This window comes from Momordica charantia, assembly GCF_013281855.1.
Source record: "Momordica charantia cultivar OHB3-1 chromosome 9 unlocalized genomic scaffold, Mcharantia_2.0 BLBB01000009.1, whole genome shotgun sequence".
Classification (NCBI taxonomy): Eukaryota; Viridiplantae; Streptophyta; class Magnoliopsida; order Cucurbitales; family Cucurbitaceae; genus Momordica; species Momordica charantia.
Genome location: NW_028275167.1, coordinates 26,730,430 through 26,751,323, shown reverse-complemented (window position 1 = coordinate 26,751,323; position 20,894 = coordinate 26,730,430). Strand labels below are relative to the sequence as shown.

The 20,894-nt window shown below is 41.5% G+C and overlaps 3 protein-coding genes across 6 annotated transcripts; 2 read left to right on the top strand and 1 right to left on the bottom strand.

Annotated features, from left to right (window-relative positions):
* Positions 1–594: 594 nt before the first annotated feature.
* LOC111009983 (uncharacterized) lies at positions 595–11,786 on the bottom strand. Of its 4 annotated transcripts, XM_088117970.1 has the most exons (7): positions 10,995–11,786; positions 9,879–9,981; positions 9,662–9,727; positions 9,214–9,387; positions 9,029–9,125; positions 8,836–8,920; positions 595–1,032 (listed from the first exon to the last, which is right to left on the bottom strand). In XM_088117970.1, exons 1-7 carry the CDS (start codon positions 11,554–11,556, stop codon positions 1,019–1,021), a joined length of 1,101 nt encoding a protein of 366 aa, XP_087974096.1. In that variant the 5' UTR covers positions 11,557–11,786; the 3' UTR covers positions 595–1,018. The 4 variants fall into 4 exon arrangements, with proteins under 4 accessions (XP_087974096.1, XP_022138923.1, XP_087974095.1 ...); XM_022283231.2 differs by lacking the exon at positions 8,836–8,920 and having other exon boundaries at positions 597–1,032; positions 10,995–11,785; XM_022283232.2 differs by lacking the exons at positions 595–1,032; positions 8,836–8,920 and adding an exon at positions 7,160–7,342.
* A 1,119-nt stretch (positions 11,787–12,905) lies between these two features.
* Positions 12,906–18,031, top strand: LOC111010117 (transcription factor SRM1). The gene is made up of 3 exons (XM_022283447.2): positions 12,906–13,970; positions 14,365–14,947; positions 17,312–18,031. Exons 2-3 carry the CDS (start codon positions 14,622–14,624, stop codon positions 17,751–17,753), a joined length of 768 nt encoding a protein of 255 aa, XP_022139139.1. The 5' UTR covers positions 12,906–13,970; positions 14,365–14,621; the 3' UTR covers positions 17,754–18,031.
* A 406-nt stretch (positions 18,032–18,437) lies between these two features.
* On the top strand, positions 18,438–20,572 carry LOC111010140 (GEM-like protein 4). Its single transcript, XM_022283478.2, has 4 exons — positions 18,438–19,409; positions 19,493–19,579; positions 19,828–20,102; positions 20,263–20,572. Exons 1-4 carry the CDS (start codon positions 19,268–19,270, stop codon positions 20,434–20,436), a joined length of 678 nt encoding a protein of 225 aa, XP_022139170.1. The 5' UTR covers positions 18,438–19,267; the 3' UTR covers positions 20,437–20,572.
* The last annotated feature ends 322 nt before the right edge of the window (positions 20,573–20,894 follow it).

Here is a 20,894-nt window from a genome sequence, read left to right as displayed (position 1 = left end):
GTTTATTTCATTTCTATTAAAATAAAAATATAATATATTACAATATAATAATTCTACAAATTTTATAAAATATATATTAATAAATTAATTAATATTATTTTAGGTTCAACTCACTGCCATAGTTTACAAATATATAAAATTAAAAATATAAAAAAATATCAATATACAGACATAATATTAATATTTTTTTTACTTATTTAGAAAGATAAAAGGTTTATTTGTTGGCTTAAATATTCGTCATAAATCTTTCAAAAATACCCCAACATATTATTTTCCTTTTCAATTATCCCTAACCTATCTCTCCATCTTTCCATCTTTCAATATTTTTCCTTTTCTTTTTTTTTTCTTTTCTATCACAATTTTTATGACTTTATTCCATGTCATTCCAGAGTTAAATTAAAATCACCCTTAGAATTCAACTTTGGTAGAAGATTTAATCAACATGAAAATTTTTTTCATTTAAATGAAAATAAATTAACGATCTTATTTAATAACGATTTTGTTTGATTTTTTATTTTTAATATTGAAGGCAAAACTCATTTGAAAAGAGAGGAAAAGAAAAAAGAAAGGATCTAAGAGAAACAATTACTTTCACAAAAGTCAATCCTATTGATTTACTCTAAAATCCTATAATATCACAAATGAATGGTAAATGACAATAAATAAATAAATGCAACAAATCAAAACTTTGACTCTAAGCCTAAGACTAAAACAAAGCAAATCACCTATAAACAATAATCTGCAAAGCAAAATCTCATGAAAAATTTCGAGGTTTGTCGCCGTAGTTTTCGTTCTTTGCATCGTGAGAAAGAAACCACCAATCATCTACAAGGATGTCAATAGATGAAGAATGTGAAGATAACTGATTAGTTTAAATGATGTTCTTACTGTATTTGGCTAACGAAATTCACTGTGGTACAAATACTCCACTTCATCTTCGTCTTCGTCTTCGCTAAAAACCGCATTGTAGAATACAAATGGGTTGTCAATCATCTCGGTCAAGGTTAGACGTCCATCTCTATCGGTATCTGCCTGCAACAAACACAACCAAGAATCTGTATTTCAATGTTTGTGTAAAAAAGAATGGGAAAAAGGCCTTCAAAACGATCAAAATCATTCTTCATATGATCATCATAAGGATCTAGCATGTGAAGACCCTTTTGTGGATACATTTCCCCCTCGTTAAGTACTTTGTTATGTGATGGCACTTCTATCAATCTTATATGCTAGTCGGGACGAGTCGACGAGATTACAGTATCTACAAATTTCCATCCATTCCAAACTATGCAACCAAGAATAAGATCAAGTCATTCACATGGTATAAGGTTGATGCATAATCCACATTTCAACTTCCAATAACAAGTTTGAGTAAACCAACAGAGCTCGTTCCCATTCTCCAAAAAAATATAGGTTTAAATACTATTTTCAGTCTCGTACTTTTTTGTTCATTTTTGTTCGTATACTCTCAACTTTATTTCATTTTAGTTCGGGTCATTTCGCATCCATTTTGGTCACTTTATTTTTAAAAAGTGACTATTTTAATCACTTCATTTTCATTTTTATCTTATTTCTTTAAATTATAATTTTAGCATGACACTTCACTTACTACATTTCTTGAGATGTAGCCATAAATTTGTATTAAAAGAGCTCCATTATGTATAAAATTATGTGAAATTTTGCAAATAGGGACCACCAACTTGGTCGTTTTAAGTAGAGGGACTGTTTAGAAAGTATGTTTTGAAAGTACATGGACAAAAAATGAACCAAAATGAACCAAAGTCAAAAGTACATGGACCCAAATATTATTTAAACAAAAAATATGAGTAGATGAGCCCTCGTACTTGTCATGTTTTGATGACAAAAAACGGCACTGTTTGGGGGAAAGAATACCCTGGACACGTGGAGGACAGCCATTGGTGCCCCAAGGTGACCATGAGTCATGCCTCAGCTCGGACCGCCGAGATCACCACCACTAGCGTTGACAGATGCTAAGTATGAGGGCCGAGGTGAACCTGGCCGAGGTCCGACCTACCGGGAAGCTCGGTGGGGGCCGATGTGAGCTACTGTCAGCGGCGTGATTATCGGGTATAACCGTCGGTCCCGAGATTACCGGGTGTAACCGAAGGTCCCGAGATTACCGGGTGTAACCGTCGCGAGATTAGCGGGACTACCACCCATAAGTAGAGGACTTCACTCCACGATCAGGTACGATGATTTCTGACCTCGAACTAAATTGGGAATCCGACCTATACTGACTTGATCGTCGGAGTGCTCACCTTTTTGTGCAGGTCCGCCCAAGTATTCAGATCGGTCCGGAGGCCGAGTTCGAGCTGCAATCTGAAATACACTGTTGTGCATATCCTTGCTTAAACATTTGGCGCCGTCTGTGGGAACGACAATCTAAGTCATCCCAATCCTTTTAAACCAATACGCGAGCGAAAATGGTTCAACCAGCAAACTCGGCCAATACGGCAGATCGAAGGACTCTAGCTGCCAGCGATGCCCACCAGAGGGAGGTTGGAGCAGCAGTGGTAGAGGGGCAAGGTCACGACGGCCTAGCAACAGAACCCCTCCGCAGGTCGGCACGAATCACCGCGCCTGTCCTACCACCTGCGCACCCAAGGACATCCAAGGCCACCCGTGGCCGAGGTGGGACCTCTAAGAAGGGCGCCCAGGGTCCAGCCCCGGCTCCACCAAGTGAGAACTTTGACGCACTCCAGAGAGAAATGGAGGCAATGCGTACACAAATGCGGTCCATTGAGGAAATGTATAACGAGATGATACTAGCTGCAGGCGCAGGGTCCCGATCTGAAAATCGAATGACGCGCATTGACATACGCGAGCAAAGGGGTTCCCACCTTGGCCTAGTCGAGGAGGAACATCCTGAAGACAACGAGAGCGAGGGACACACTCGCCAGAGAGGAGACCTTCGTGAACACCTCAACAGAAAGAGAGGCTCATCTCTCCGAAAAGGACAGTCACCATCCCGTTCACACAAGAGATCTAACCAGCAGGCTGAATCCTCTCACAACCCAGCAACTCCCGCAGGGGTGATCACAAGGGCGGAGTTCGACCAGCTGAGGGGCAAGCTCGACGCTCAGGTGGAGGCCTTAAAGGCCAAATGTGAGCAGAAAGAAGGTTCACTGAACGATGGCGACTTGGGAGAATCGCCCTTCACCTCGGATGTTTTGGAAGCACCGATCCCTCCGAAGTTCAAAGCTCCTACCGTAAAGCCTTATGATGGGTCGAAGGACCCCAAGGATTATGTTGAGGTCTTTGAAGGCCTCATGGATTTCCAAGCGGCATCAGACGCAATCAAATGCCGCGCCTTTCAGATAGCGCTTACTGGCAGCACGCGATTGTGGTATCGGAGACTGCCAGCCAGGTCGATCTCGACCTACTCTCAGCTGAGAAGGGAGTTCCTCGCCCAGTTCTCTTCTCGGCATTATGACAAAAAGACAGCGACCCATCTCGCCACCATCAGACAGAAGGAGGGTGAGACGCTGCGAGAATATGTCACCAGATTCCAGGAGGAGCAATTGAAGGTCGCACACTGCTCCGATGACTCGGCCATGTGCTATTTTCTCACCGGTCTAGCCGACGAAGCCCTCACGATGAAACTTGGAGAGGAGGCCCTGGCCACCTTCGCCGAGGTGCTTCAGAAGGCGAAGAAAGTCATCGATGGACAGGAGCTCCTCCGAACCAAAACCGGCCGACCAGAACGAAAGATCGGCCGAGGCAGAAGTGGAAAAGATATAGAAAAGGCAAATCCCAAGTCCAAGGACAAGGGATCCTTTTCCAGCAGCCGAGCTGAGTATCGAAGGGCGGAGAACGGACCTACCAGGAGCCGACCTTACGAACGCTTCACCCCGACCACTATTCCAATTTTCGAGATCCTAACGAACATCGAGGAGTCTGGAATGGAAAAACTACTCAAGCGTCCTGAGAAGCTTCGGGGAGCCCCGGAAAGGCGCACCAAGGACAAGTATTGCCGCTTCCATCGGGAGCACGGTCATAACACGTCGGACTGCTGGGAGTTGAAACGCCAAATTGAGGATCTAATTCAAGATGGCTACTTCAAGAAATTTGTGGGAAAGCCTAGGACCAGCTCGGCAGAGAAAAAGGAAGAGCGGAAGCGTTCGAGGACGCCGCCCCGGTTTCACAACCATACTAGTGGAGAGTAGGTTGTGACGCCCACGTAGTGTGCAAGTGTCAGCGACAAGCATATGTCGCCCATCGGGCCATGTCAAGGGCCGAGAGTGAAGTGCCGTGATGCTACCAAGGAGGATGGTGCATCACCTATCACACCATATGGATGTGCTCAAGAATGCCTAGAGAAGGCATATGCAGAATGAAAAGCGAAGGCGACGTCAGTGGTGTCGGTGACAAGCTCAACGGGGGCCAGTTGGGGCCCCGGGCCACGACCCTAGAAGTTGGGGTTCCGTCAAGATTTGGACGAGCGACTTTAAAGCTAGATGCATATTAGTGAGATATGTAAGCACGCCAAGTTTCGTGTCAATCGGAGTTTAAACGTGCACTCTACGTTGGCGAGTGACTCCTCGCCACTTTCGACGTTCATGCCTGCCAAGTCAAGTTTGCCTTAGAATGTACCTTAGGGGGAGGCATGGTGTTGGCTCTCCACCACCCCTGGGCCATGTCAGGGCCTAAGTGAGCCACCCCATGGCACATGCGTGTGTCATGGCGAGGGCGATCGTCTACAAGACGAGTGTCTTGGGCGACTTCCGTCGAGGATAGAAAACTCGAGGACAGTGTCGGGTGGCACGGGTGTGCCGGCATTGCGCCTCGGTCCATGTGTCGGAGGTTGCACCACGGGGGTCCCTATGCGGTACGGTATGCTCAAACGACACGGCACGAGCGCAAGAGTCGTCGTGCCACGATAGTGTCCGGATGGCTGGATGTCCGGAAGGTCCCGATCATTAAGACAAGCACATGGGTCGGTTCTCGGTATGGGTGCCCTTGATCCGACCTGGGAGGGCCCGTTTGAGGTCAAGGGCATAGTCCGACCTGGGACGTACCTATTGGCCGATATGAAAGGAGACGTCCTCGCGCACCCGTGGAACGCGGAGCACCTGAAGCGTTATTATCCTTGAAATGCCAAAAGGGTTTTAAATGGATCTGTAAAAACTGTTTCAAAAGAATTATGATCGGAATAAATGTGATGATTTAATTTCATGATTCCGAGTTCGACCAGAAATTAAATGGGGGCCACGGACTCCCACGCGATCACATTCCAGCAGTCGGTTAAAATTCAATCCTCCAAAACCTAAGGGTACGAGGTGCGATGCCAAAACCACTGATGAACTTAAAATTCAAACCTTCAAGGTAAAGGGACGATGTGAAAAGTTCAAAATGATGAAGCTTCTGAACCTGAGGGTACGATGTACGATATGAAGAATAGCACGGATTTAGGATTTTAGCCTTTTAACGTTTTTAAGTTAAGGGTGCGATGTTAAAAAATCCAGAGTTGGTGCAATGCATTGAACACTAGACAGAGATTCAAATTCAAACTTGCAATTATTTTAATTGAAGGCGCGACCTCAAAGGTAAGAGGTGCGAGGTGACATTGGATGCAGTTCAAAGAAAAAGCAAAGAAAGGAAAGATGTTGCCAACACCAAAGTAAAAACGAACAAAGCTTCTTCATTAAATGGAGAGCAGAGCCAAGGCTTATAGACCTTGCAGTCTGCCCTGACACTCACAAACAAAAAAAAGGAGAAGAGAAGAAAGACAGAGAAAGGCCTCTTGAAGGATGATCTCCTAAGAGCCTGCCTGAGGAGCGCCCTCCTAAGTGGTGCCGACCTGGTCCTCTTCGAGATCGGAGTAATCAGAGTCCAGATCTCTGACATACTTATCCACCAACGCTTGGGGGCCAGGGGTGCCGCCAGGCCCAGACGCCCACTGCTCGGCATACCTCTTTTTCAGACCACTGAGATCGATCTGAAGGTCAGGCATGTCGGAAGCAATGCCATTCATGAGGAACTTGAAGCCCGCGTCAGAGAAGTCTTTGGCAAATCCATCGAAGTCAGGATGTTGCCTAAACGATTCCTCCAATAGGACTCCATTGCTGAGACGCTCCTTCGCCGTCTCCAGCTCGGCAGTCGCATGCTTCAGCTCCTCATCCTTCGCTTCAAGCGCCTGGAGCATGTCGTCCTTCTCCTTCAGGAGTTGGAACTTCTCCTTCTCCAAGCCCCTGGTGATAGCATGGGCAGCTCGGAGCTGGGCCTTACGTCTGTCCTCTTCCTTCTTCACCAGCTCAGAGCTGGGCCTTACGGCTTTGGTCTCCACCTCGGCCTTCAAAATTTCCACCTCAGAGTGAGCCTTCAGCAGCTCATCCTTCATGGTGGAGGAAGCAGCCTCCAAGGCAGCAGAGAACTCCTCTTTCTCCCTCGCTGCCACAACTTCCCTCTCATCCTACTCGGCCTTTACAGCCAGAGCCGATTGAATGGAAGCAACAAACGCCTGAGGAAAAACACCAAGAAGAAAATTAGACCGAGCTACCTGTTAGGTAAATTGAGCAAAAATGGAGACACCAGTCTTACCTCAGCGGCGTAGTCGATGGTCCTCTGCAGAACGGACCCTGGATCACTTACAAATTTGGATGCCCTCCTTAGGCAGCGGTCCAAACTTGCAGCCGAGATGCGGGACACCTGGTCCCTCACCCCAGAACTTGACGGCTCAACTCTGAACCGTGCCGTCACGTCGGACGTCCCGCCCATCCTAGCTTCAGGATCGTCCACCCAATTTGCGAAGCTCGCAGGCAAGACCCCACGAGCTCCAACCTCCAAGGGGGAGGTGGTCTTCTTCTTCTTTCTCCTTCGCTTCAGAGGGACTTCCTCCCTCACCTCCTCGCCCAAGGGCGAGACGTCCACCGCCTCGGTCTGATCCCTGGGGCGCTTCTCCCTCGAAGGACCCCCAGAAGACTCCAGCTCGATCACTGGGACTGGATCTTCCAAGGCTGGCCCTACCACAGCAGGAGTGGCAGGTTTCGAACTCTGGGCGGCCTCAAGAGCATGGGCTCGGCCTTTGGACTTGTGTTTCACGTTACTCGCAAACCCGCAAACCATGGCTGCAAAACAAAGGAAAGAAATCAGCACAAGGTTAGAGGAAAAGGAGGGGGTAGCAAGCTCGGCATACCTAATTCGGAGTTCGGCTTTGAGGATTCAATGGGACGAACTGCAGGGTTGTAATCTAGCAGCCCAGACTCGAGCAGTAGCTTGTCGGTCACCAAGGTTCCGACCTTCCTACCCCTCGGAAAATGCTCCTTGTAATATTTCAACGTGTTGAAGGAGGCTTGCGTAAGCTCGGGGACTGGTCGGATTGAAACTGCACGAAGACAAAATCCAAGTTAGACCTGAATGACAGGAAAGAAAATCACAAAAGGTAAGAACTACTCCGTACCTAGGTTCCCAAACCTAGTGGGAACGTCAAAGAAGGAACAACCTGACTCGTCCTTTGCAAGCCATTCTCCAGAAGCGTAGAACCATTTCCTCACCCATCCCTTGATGGAGGTCGGCCCCTTAACTATACCGCCTGCGCCTTTCCTTGCGCACATATAGAATCGACCAAGCTTCTTAGCTATCCTTTTCGCTTCGAAGCACGCGAGGAGCTGGTCTACGTCCAACAGCTCGGCCTCTTCACTATCCCGAGCTCGTAGCCAAAAAAGGATGGCCAAAGCGAAAATGACACCCCACCCATTGGGGGCCACTTGAGCCGGAGCCAGCTCAGTTCGGAAAAGAAACTCTTGGACGAAAGGATGAAGGGGAAGTCTGAGGCCGTACTCAAACATTTTGAAGTAGAGAGTGACCCATCCCTCTGGAGGATTGTCAGCTCTCTCCCCCTCCTCCGGAATCCTAAGGAGGATGTTCTCAGGGATAGCGAACCCCCTACGAAAGGATCCGAGGTAGTGCTCAGGTATCCTAGAAGGGTATTCTAAACCCTGACCCGAGGTGGAGGCATCACTATCCTCCCCGTCATCGGAGAACCTAAAGTTTTCTATCTCCTCGAGCTCGGACTCTAACCTACGAGCTAAATCCTCATCGGATCCTAAGTTGCTGCTAAAAGAGGACGACATGACAACTACGTTCGAAAGAGAAAGTGAGGGAAGAGACCGACCTACCAAGGGTTCGAGCTGCCTTCAAATCGAACTCCAAGAATTTAAGAAACGTAAGGTATGACCTGAAGGGTTGGGGGTATTTATAGCTTGTCGGAAAATTTTCCCACCGTACACGTGTAATCAATGAGTGACTAGGATCCTCCTGGAGATCCGAAGCGTCGGAATATTTGAATATTCCGATGATAAATCCACCGCAACGTTTATGTTTTCCCACGAATAGGGAGTCGCCACGTGTCCGAAGCAAATCAAATGAACTTCTCTGCCAGGTCGGGATCGGACCAGACAAAGAGGGGGCCAATGTTTGGGGGAAAGAATACCCTGGACACGTGGAGGACAGTCATTGGTGCCCCAAGGTGACCATGAGTCATGCCTCAGCTCGGACCGCCGAGATCACCACCACTAGCGTTGACAGATGCTAAGTATGAGGGCCGAGGTGAACCTGGTCGAGGTCCGACCTACCGGGAAGCTCGGTGGGGGCCGATGTGAGCTACTGTCAGCAGCGTGATTATCGGGTATAACCGTCGGTCCCGTGATTATCGGGTGTAACCGACGGTCCCGAGATTACCGGGTGTAACCGTCGCGAGATTAGCGGGACTACCACCCATAAGTAGAGGACTTCACTCCACGATCAGGTACGATGATTTCTGACCTCGAACTAAACTGGGAATCCGACCTGTACTGACTTGATTGTCGGAGTGCTCACCTTTTTGTACAGGTCCGCCCAAGTATTCAGATCGATCCGGAGGCCGAGTTCGAGCTGCAATCTGAAATACACTGTTGTGCATATCCTTACATAAACATGCACAATCACAGAAAATCTTATGAATTTTTCACCCCCTGGACTGTTTAAGAAACAATGATAAAAGCAGAAGCTATGTTTTTTAGACCAATATTACCTGAGAGATGGTGTATTCTGCTTGTTGTCTTGCATAAAAGCCTTCTGATGGATGAATTTTTCCAATTAGAGGCAACACTTCTGTAGCTGAAAGGTACCTGAAAAGAAGCGAGATGATGTACGGTATGGTGTAGAGAAATCACTGAATCATTTACCGAAAAGGTGTATATCAGAAGAACGTTTTACCCATCATTGTCTGTGTCAAGCTTAGAGAACAACTTTTTTGCTGGTGCCTTTGTTGGATCATCATCCTGATGTGATGAACTGTGATCTTCATCGTCATCTCTTCTTAATAAGTCAAAAATTCCATGGAAAAACTCACTGAAGTCGAGCTTTCCATCTTGGTTGGTATCTCTTTCCCTAAGAGGTTACATTACGAAGTGAGCAGTCAGTGAAATGTTGGTGTAAAACTCGATCAATTCTAACTTCAAATGCAAGAGAAGATCTCCAAACCGAGAAGATCGAAACAAGCATTAGAATCTAATAATCTAACGCCTTCCTTGCCTTGTGTCTAACTACCTTGCTAATATGCTTTTTGCGGAATTACAGTAACAGTTGAAGTACAGAGAGAAATTGCAGGAGACCAATTTTACATAGGGAACAAAGGCTTTAGAAACTGTATGAAGGAATCTACCTTACTTCATCTGCACACAGCCAAAGAAGCAGCTTTGGATTCTTGCTGTCAGCAGGATGCAAGAAGCTGAAAATGAGTAGATCGCGGAATGTATAAGTATCGAGTTAGAGAAAACGATTAAAAAAAAAAAACTCTTTTTCTAAGCATTTTCAAACAGAGGGTGAGGGCGAGGGCAAGGGCGGTATAAAAGAGACATGCTGAAGTTTTTGAAGCTTACTCATTGAATTCAGTTGTGTTCAAAAGGCCATCCCCATCTGCATCTGATGCATTGAAATGCTCCTCTTTCCACCAGGCAATATCGTAGCCAAAAGAACTATTACCTGATGAAAAGATTGAAAATGAAACATAAACAACACAGTAGGTATCTTTAAAAATCTTCCATAAGAAGAAGAAGCTGATCCGCTGAGGGGGCATTTGGCTTGAGTAACAAGGATTACGAAGCCTATATATTTGGTATATGGATTTGCTTATTCCGAACAATATAATTGTTAATGTTATAAGATACGTAAATATAGGATTATAAAACCTACCTTTTATATTATAGGTTAGACTATTTACAAATCATAAACCCGAAATCAAACAATATATAGTGACACTTTCTAAATACAAATAAATAAATAAGAGAAGTCAGAAACCCACTCGTCGAACAAGACTGCACTTCCAAAGAAAATGAAAAACAGGTTTAACTTATTTCTTTGTACAATCCAAATACATGGTACACAAACTCATGTCCACCCATATTTGTCCTGTGGGTGTAACAAGCTGGGGTTTATTGGACAAACCCATAAGTTTCATTTTTCTTTTATTTATTATTATTATTTTTTTTTATAACAGAGGAGCAACACCCACGTCTCTCCCAATGTCCAGACTCAAGAGACATCAAAGAATTTTAGTATTAATTTCAAGAGACCTCTGAACCACTATGATCAAGAGATCCAAATCCTTGCCAACTGGTCCATCCCATGAGTTTCAATGATACTACAAATCTACTCTCCCAATATCCCACTATTTTCCCACACAAATTTTCTGAACCCAGACTCCCTAAACCTCAATGTTTGTCAAAACTAGACTTAAATTGCGAGAGAACATGTCACAGAAGCTCAGACACAAACAATATCCACATCCACCACACTTGTCTAAGCCAGAGGTAACATTCTGGTTCAAAAAGTGGATTAAAAATATACCATATGATACTTTATTGGGAAAGTGAAGGACAAAAGATAGTATAACTAGAATATAATCCAGCAAGCCAGAAAACCATTTTTACAGAGGGGCCAGAAAAATTCAAAAAAAGCGCAGAAAGGCAGATGCAGAAGATATGTATGTAACGTACCGGCGGCAAGAACCCAGCTGGGGGGCTCGTACTCGGCGAAGGAAACGAAGCCATCATGATCCTTATCGTGAGATTGCATTTCCCTTTCAGAGCGATGCAGCGTCTCCCTCATCGCCTGCTGCAGGTTCCACCGAGTCAATTCGTCCACAGACACGAACCCATCGGGCGGGTCCACATCGATTTTGGGGAACAGCACGAGCAGCCTCTCGCTCACATTGAACCTCTCCTCGTCGTTAATGAACTCTTCCCACTCGGGCTGGGGCTCGGCGGGGGGTGCCGATTCGCCGTCGGAGAAATCAGGGCTGGATTGGGAATGCTCCATCTGCTGGTGCTTCTCCCACTCCTTGTCCTCGCGGCGGAGGACGATGTCGGCGATGAGAGGGTCGAAGGGGATGTGGTGGTCGTGCTGCTGCCGGTGGAGAGGGGGATTGAAGGTGAAGTTGGAGCGGAGGCGGAGGCGGCGGTGGCGATGGGCGGTGGGGCGCTTTGTGGGGGTGTGATTGATGAGGAGAATGATAAGTGAAGCGATTGCTAAGTAGATGAAGAGGGAAACTCTGCCCATTTTAGGAGATCGGGTGATGAAATGCAGAGAGAATGAAGCAGAGCTTGAGCTTTGATCAATGGAGAATTGAAGCAGATTCAATGGATTCTTGAGTTTCGATTTGAATAAGCTATGAAGTTTGTGTAGTTAAAAATTTTGATTGGATAAATTTGCGTTGTATGATTTGATAATATCTGAGGAGATCGGCGAAATCCGGCTACGAACGACGAAAAAACACCCGCTGAATAATTGAACTATATATCATATATATATGTGTTTCTGGCAGCTACAAATTTGATGGAATCTATAAGTTATTTATTTATTTACTTTAAGAGGTCAATTTAGATATATATATTTTTTATTTTGATAAAATCAAATTTAGAGAAAGTTATAATTTTTTTTTCCTAATTTGGATATGTTACGTTTGCTCAATAATCTTTTAGATGAGATACCGATTATTTATTTATTTATTTTAAGAGGTCAATTTAGATATATATTTATTATTTTGACAAAATCAAATTTAGAGAAAGTTATAATTTTTTTTTCTAATTTGGATATGTTATGTTTGCACAATAATCTTTTAGATGAGATACTTAATTGAGGCGGACTATTTAAGCCTATTCTAAAAATTCTAAGACCAAAATTGCATGATTTTTAAATATAAGTTTGGACTTGTTTTATATTTTTGTCGTTGATTTTAAAAAACCATTATTTTTTGTTTTTGAGATTTAAATTTAGTTTCAATTCGGTCCTTAGAATTTCCAAAGTAACATGTTTAGTATTTGATCAATAATTGGTTCCTGAGCTAATGACATTCTTTGTATTTTTTTTTTCCAGAGTACAACATGTTGGGGAGCTAATGACATTCTTTGTTCTCGTTTGTATAAGTAGCAAAGTCTAGTCAATATAGGTTAATTGTCGCGTCATCGTTTCGTTAGGCCAGCTAATAATTAACTCAATTCAAGTTTATATACCAATGAGTTCAACAGTAATTAACACTAGAAGTTATTTATTTATTGTACTAAAAAAGTAACTTAGTTATCAATTAGAAATCAAATTCTGAGATGAATTAAAAATTAAATTCAATTTAGAGATGAAATAAAAATCAAGTAGATTAGGGACAAAATTACATTTTACCAAAATTTATTTTTTATCCCATTGGAAAGTTTTTTTTTTGTTTTTTTTGGAGTTAATTGAAAAGCACAATTATTCACAAACAAATCGAAAACCCCAATTCTCTAAACTTTTCTGTAATTAATTTTTGGAGTTAATCGAAACCAAAATTTGGTAGCAAAGCAAAAACTTGACCCTCTTTCTGAATTCATGTTTTGGGATCAGTTTTATTGGAAACATCAATTCTTCACGGACGCCAATGAGTAGAATTTGGCTTTGGCCCTCTCTCTCTGCAACTGCTTTACAGTTGCCCATCTCCTGTTCCATTTATTTGGTTTTCAAACAAGGAAATCGAAAGGAAACCATAAATTTCAATCGCCCGTTTCTTTTTGCTGCTTCTTTCATGGATTTCTTGTTCATTTTTCATCGAGATTTGCAGATTCTGTGCCTTTCTAAGGATGTCCGAAGTTTCTGTCCCTATCAGCTGTCCTAAGTAGTCGTGGGGTATGGGACCAGAAGACCCATCACCGCTCCTCTTTCTTGAAGTTCAGTAAAACCCATCATCGTCGCTTATGATTTCTCCACCTACCTTGTAAAAATCTACCTAATCAGGGCCCCATCTCAATCTAATCTTTGTTATTTTCATTTGAATCCCTCATTCCTCCGTTTGAGTTCGTCCTACTCTTAAGATACTTCCAAGTTCCAACCAACTTGCTTTTATTTTGGTTGCAGTCATTATTTTCATCTAACTTTCACTGGGTATATGTATTTAAGGCTGGAGAAAGTAAAAAAAGGGGGGGGGGGTAGTCAAAGTTTTGATTCTTACCCATTTAGATACGGCGTTTTTTATCTTTATTCATTGTCGGTATGGATTGTGGTGGTGAAAATTGCGTAGGATTGGTAATAATTGAACATTTTCGTGTATCATGTGTTTAGTGTATTACTTTTAACAATCACTCATTGAGATTTGAAAAGTTAGGGGGAGCACTTTCAGGGGTTTCCCTCAATCTAGGGGTTGAAAAACCAGGCGCTTTTCTCTATCATTTCTGACTGTTCTTCAATGAGAAAGTTGTTGAGTGGTTTTAATTAGTTCATCTTTTGATTGGAAAGTTGAAAGCACATGGGTTTTATTTTATTTTTCTTTTTGATAGCTAAAATCCATGCTCTGAAGGGATGTTACCCAGCTCTTGGATTTTGAAGCTTTTCATCTCACCTTTGCATCTTTCTCTCTTTTCGCTCTCTGATTCTAAATCCTATCTCATAATAAAATGTAAGCTGTTTGTAAAATACTTGAGCAGCAGAAGACGACAGAGCATATGGAGGTAGTTGGCTTTTGTCTGTCATAGTAGTTTTAAGGTTCATGAAAGTAAGAATCTTTTTGTAGAAATTTTATGGTTTGGACTGTTATAAGCTGTTCTTGTCAACTTGTGCGATGATAATTGAGTTTTTGTTTGCTCTTGAATTTAGTATGTAACGTAATACTCTTCTATCCTACAAAGATTTCTGGATCTTCTTTGTTTGGTATCGGTTGTTCTTCTGAAATTTCACTATCATGATACGAAATTCTCATTCGAATTGATTCTTCCAATGCCCATCACAATACATCTTTTGCTTTCTTTTGAAAATTGATATGTTCTCTTTCTTTTCCATGGTTATCAGAATTTTCTCATGCAGTCATGCTCCAATTAACTCCGTTGGCTTTTTGTTCCTTGATAGGTCAGCTTCACCTGAATCCAGCTTTTGAGCTGTGGAGTAAATCGATTTTGAAATCTTCTCATGCTTTTTCTGAGTTCCATCATTATTATTATTATAGGAGAATTCCAATTCAACTGCATTATTATTTTCTTTTTCCATTTAAAAACCTCATTTCCTAAATCATCCCTCTGGCAATGTATTTTAGATCATAGCAGATCTTCATAGATTTGTTTGTTCTTTCTTTGTGGGAAAATTTGGACAAATAAACACAAGGCTAGATGACAGTGGATAAAGACGGTAAGAGCTCAATTTGGAGCCAAGAGCAGGACAAGGCATTTGAGAATGCTCTAGCCACTTATCCAGAGGATGCTTCATATCGTTGGGAGAAAATTGCGGCTGATGTACCTGGGAAAACGCTAGAAGAGATCAAATATCATTACGAGCTGTTGGTCGATGATGTTAAACAAATTGAATCTGGCTTCATTCCTCTCCCCTCCTATAGTTTTTCTTCTGATGATAATAGTGAATCTCGTGTTGGAAGCAAAGCTTCAAGATCAGACCAAGAGCGTAGAAAGGGGACTGCATGGACAGAGGACGAGCACAGGTAAACTTTTAATCTTCGAGTTTATTTTCTAACTTCTATTGACAGATGAATTGTCAAGTGTCTAGGATGACGCAAATTCAACTTTTTCTAAGTCATTATAATAAATATAAATAGTGATTATTTGCTTTAGTCGGCAATTTGTCGATAAAGCTGTATGGCATGCTGAATTGTGCCTGGCTTTCCTTATGTATGGATGCATATTAGCTTTTGTCATCAACACTGATTATTAGCTATAACCTTAATTTCTCCATGGTCAACAAATAAGAACACTGTGTCTCTTTGAGGTCACTATTCTAGTTTGGAACCCTTATTATTATAAGTTTCAAAGACATGGATTTCTGCTTAAGTACCATGTTACTCCCTTGGTTGTTGATGAAGACAGGTCATTTAAAGAATAATGAATATGTTTAACTTAGGCTTATGCTCAATAAATGAGGGGCCTAGCAGGTTCATTATTTCTTGGCTTGTAATAGGGAGTGTAAGGGGGACGTTGGAGGAGGTGATCCTCTGCTCATTTTGGGGAGAGAGGGATACTGTTGTGGCAGGCTTGTTTATTTTGCTATTTTGTGGAGTATGTAGATTGAGAGAAACGGTAGAATTTTTAAAAGGATTGAGAGATCTTGGGTTGAAATTGGGGAGCTAGTTAGATTTACTACCTCTACGTGGGTGTCAATTTCTAAAACTTTTTGTAATTACCATTTTTTTTTAGTATAACAATTTGGGGATATGGGGGATTGAACCTCCGACCTTAAGGAAAGGAGTACATGCCAATTACCGCTGAGCTATGTTCATGTGGGCTTGTAATTACCAATTAAGTGTCATTCTTTTGGATTGAGTCTCTTCTTGTAGGTTGGTCCTCCTTTGGCAGGCTTGTTTTTGCATGCCCCTTGTACATTTTTTTGGTTATCCTCAACGAAAGAGGTTTCTTATAAAAATAATAATAATAATAATAAATGTGTCTGTTTTGATTCTATCTTTAATTTTCTTTAATGCGTTGATTTCTTATTCTTGACAAGAAAATTTTTACTGATGAAGAAACCTTTACTAGCTGTAAATAGACTATGAAATAAGAATAACAAAAATATGTGGTAAGCTCATTAAAACTACAATGGAAATAGGGCGTCAAAAAATTTTCCATCTCTCTTCTCAACTCTCATCCTTTCGGTTCTATGGTTTCCACTTCAAGTGGATTTGAATACCAAGATACCTTCTCGGGCTTTGATCATCAACCCTTATGGTTACCTGGACAAAACCAGTTTTTTTAGGAGTGGTTAGTTAGAATCACATTGAATTCTTTATTAATGGTTCATAATCATAGCAATTGTGCTGCTATCTTAATCTTATCATTGTACTTCATTAGCCATTGAGCTTTACACGTTCATGGAATAGATATCCCGTATTCTCATTCTTTTTTTTTGGTCTAATTAGAATTTGGAGGTAGTTCCTGTATGGATTGTTGGAACTGGAATACAACATGGGCAAAGTAATGTTGCTCAAGTACATAAACTAAAACAGACACAAGATAGAATAGGAGAAAAATGTTTGGTAGGAAGTTCTTTGGGGTTCGCCTTGCACACGAGAGTGTAGCTCGATGTTGGAAGGAGGCTCTCCATCACCCTCCATTTAGAGATAGGGGTCAGTTTTTGTGGTAGGCCGGTTTCTTTCCTGTTTCTCTATGGGGTTTGTAGAATGAGAGAAATAATGGGATCTTTTGAGGAGTTTAGAGATCCTGAGAGGAGTTGTGGGCCCTTGCTCGGTTTCATATTTTCCTTTGGGTATCAATGTCCAAAGATTTTGTAATTACTCATTAGGTTTTGATCCTACTTGATTTGAGCCCACTTTTAGTTTAACGGCTTTAATTGAGCTGGTTGTTTTATGCCTTCTGTATTTTTTCATTCTTCTCAGCTCGGCTTTTCATCATTTTTTTATATAAAGAATGAAATTGGAACCCCAAACCCAGGAAGCTCACAAAAAATTCTTCCAATTGGTATTAGGATCGCATAAATTATAGCTGTTGGAAGGAGCGTATAATTTACACCACAAAAGAGCTAAATTGTATTAATCTTCTATTAGTTCTCTTTTCTTAGATGCGCTGAATTTTACTCAGATAATTTACTAGCTATATTCCGGGCTTCACTAGAAAACTATTCAGTTGAAATTCGTCTTCCCCCCTCTCCCATCATCTAGCTTATCACATGTGTAAGGCTTTTGTTTGTTTGTTCTTTCACCATTGGTATATTTTCAGGGTTTATGATACTCTAGTCTTATTGTGCATCTCATGATTGACAATAATTATTAGTATGTAAGTAAATTTTGGGATCATACCACCCAGGCTTTACTTTTAGCATTTTTGATACCAATCAGGCTATTTCTTCTCGGTTTGGATAAATATGGGAAAGGAGATTGGCGAAGTATGTCTCGGAACTTCGTGGTGACGAGAACACCCACTCAAGTGGCCAGCCATGCCCAGAAGTACTTCATTCGTTTGAACTCGATGAACAAAGACAGAAGGCGCTCGAGCATTCACGATATCACTAATGTTGATAACAGAGATTTAGCAGCACCTCAAGGACCAATTACTGGTGAGGTCAATAATTCTCAAGGATCTTCTACCATCAAATCAACCAAACAACCTCCTCAACCACCTGCTGGGCCATCCGTTGTCGGGATAGGAGTGCCCTTTGTGTCGGCAGTTGGCACCCCAGTAAATACTCCTCCACCACATATGGCGTATGCAGTCAGATCCCAGGTAATTGGTTCATTAGTTCCTAGACCAGCAGTAAATATGAGCCCGATGACATATTGAATGTCTCAAGGATCTGCTGAAAGGTAATAATACTCTGTTCAGGCATAACTTATCTAATCCTCATCTGTCATTTGGTATGTTGTTTCATTAGATTGGGTGCCTTAATTAAGGTCATAAGGATTACAAATTCTGTAAAGGGGACCCCCCACCCCAAATTTTTTTGGGGGGGTAAGAAAGCATTGAGTTGCCCTTCTGTTTAAGAAAAAAATCCCCTCCATGAATGATGTATGGGATTCTTCACTTTATCAAATTGTTGCTTCTGGTTTCTTTTCCAACAATTTAGTCAGAAAGAAAGTTGAATGAGATGAAAGTTTGCAGCTGTGGGGTAACTCCCCAAGAACTTGAGGAATTTGTAGGGTAGGGTGTCCTTAAAGATGCCTTTAAACCTTCTTTTGTGCAACTTGCTGAATTCAGCCATATTGAGGACAAAGTATAAGAATTTGAATTGGTAAAGATGACCCTAAAAACTATGGCTTTTTTTACATGTGGTATGTTTCTTTTGCACATGTAATCTTGGTGGAACCAAAAAAAGGGGCTTTCTGGCATCTTAAAGTTAACCAGCCAGCACTGAATGTCCTGTATGAATCATACAAATACCAAATCCTCTTGTAAGAAAGATGAAGGGATTCCATCATCATAAATAATTTGTATATGAGTCATAAATAACTTTGATTAGAAATATGTTTTGAAGACACCATTTTCAAATTTAGCAAAAGAGAGACCGAAGAAGTTCGATTGTTCAACGCTTTGAGTCCTCTCTCAGTTTGTTTCTCAATCGATATGCGGTGACTCACTCTCGATGCCAATGGAATCGAGCACTGTAATAATAGTACATTTAGTCGATTTCTCTTGCATACATTGTTCTATCAACCAAAGGCTATTAATCTTGAAGATCGAATGCAGTTGTTATGGGTATGACCGTGCTTACAGGAGGCACTCGGTTTATGTCCAATACCCTGTAATATACATTGCACTTTCACTCAGTAGATCCTACTAGATCTGATTGAGTCGTACTCATATTTCTCGAGGTCCCTACCAACATCTCGAAACTTCCTAGCATCAGTGTAACCACCATATATTTGTTCAAAAAATATTGTTGTCTTAAAATATTTTTCCACCAAACTTCAAAATCCACAAATATATATTCTTTAACATGTGTTTTTTATGATACGATGCACCTATATTCCATACGTGGCATGGTAAGTTGAACCCGACATATTTGAGTCATTTTGAAAGACGATTTGATTTGATGATTCACTTTTTCATGTCTAAAGCAACCCAAAAAGAAAAAAAAAGAACACCCATTTTTCCTTTGCCTATCTTTTTTTTGGATGAGAAAACAAAAACTCCATCTAGTTTTATCCTTGTCTCTCCATTTCCAGTTGATGATGACCCGAACATGACTCATAAAATCCCAGCCACAACCTTCTCCATTCATCTCCCTCCTTCCTTTAAATACCTCCACCCACTTCATTGTATGACCAAGGAGTTCTAGGCCAATTCACTAGTTCGATATGTCGAGTTCATATCAAGAACATATGATGGGAGTTCCGTTCAGGTCACTGGCCGCTCTGACACGGCGACGTCTCCTGCCTGATCATTCTGCAGCCAAGTTAATGGTGAAAGGACATGTTGGGTCCAAATCATTGAAACAATGTGAGAATTATTAGAAGAAGAATTCACCTTTTGTTTCTTTGAATGAACAAAATTCATTGATGGGTTTGGTCTGAAAATTGCAGATAATGGGAAAGATCATTCACTGAGAAACAGAGTGAACAAGCTTGGAAGAAAAGCTGACAGCTTTGCTCATGGATTTCGAGAGCACAGTAAGTGGACAATACTATGAAAATTTTGATTCATTTATTGTATCGGGTTCACTTATAGTTTCATCCTTTATCAACATTATAAGGATCAAATTTTAAAAGTTTAAAACTTTCTCGCCCTCTAACCTCTAGAGAGGATTATAAGCATTATAAGGATCAAATTTGTAATTTAACCCTTATAAAGTTTAAACCCTAGTTTTTGAGACCTGGGTTCGATTTGGTTTTTGACATTTTTGACATTGAAATTGCAGTGAGATTGGGGCCAAAGATCACAGAGACAGTGAAGGGAAAGTTGAGTTTGGGAGCAAGAATTGTGAAGGTGGGTGGATTGAGAAAAGTTTATGAGAATATGTTTAGAGTGAGCCAAGGAGAGAAGCTGCTGAAGGCTTCCCATTGCTATTTATCAACCACAGCAGGCCCAATTGCTGGCCTTCTCTTCATCTCCACTCACAAAATTGCTTTCTGCAGTGACAGATCCCTCAAATTCTCTTCTCCCAGTGGAGATCATATCAGATTCCATTACAAGGTCGGTTTCTAAAACACTCGCCATTTAGTTTCAATTTGGTCCCTATGATCACTGATGTTTTCTAGATGGGTAAAAAATGGTTTCGGGTCTCGTAAGAGGGACAAGTAGGGACCATGATCACCAAAATTCATTATTTAACCTCCATATGGTGAATTTGCAGGTTGTGATTCCAGTTGGGAAGGTGATGAGAGTAAATGAAAGTGTGAATGTGAAGAAGGCTTCACAGAAGTACATACAAATAGTTACAGTGGACAACTTTGAGTTTTGGTTTATGGGTTTTCTAAACTATAGAACAACTTTCAACTCTCTTCAGGGAGTACACACAGGACTTTGAATCAGGCTTTCCAATGGATATATATATATATATATATATATATATATATATGTATGTAATTTGAAGTATAAATTATTACTGATCTTGTGTACAGATTAATTCAATCTTAATGAGAAAATTTCCAGTTTGATTTGTGTCATAAAGTTATTGAAATAATTTTCTTGATGATGATACAAGATCAAGAATATACTTGAAGGGTGTATGATATCAATACTACTGAAGGAAGTTAAATAGTCAATTGAGTGAAGAATTTAATTTCGACAAAGTAAACAATAAATCGATTGCGCCGCGTCTCCTCTCCTTGAGAATGAGACTATGTTAAAGTAACATGTCGACATGTTTATCGATATATACATGTATCTATAGGTCTAACATCAACCTAAAGGGTAAATCGACATTTCCATATATTACAAAAAAAAAAAAAAATTTACTAATAGACAATATTAATATTAATCTTT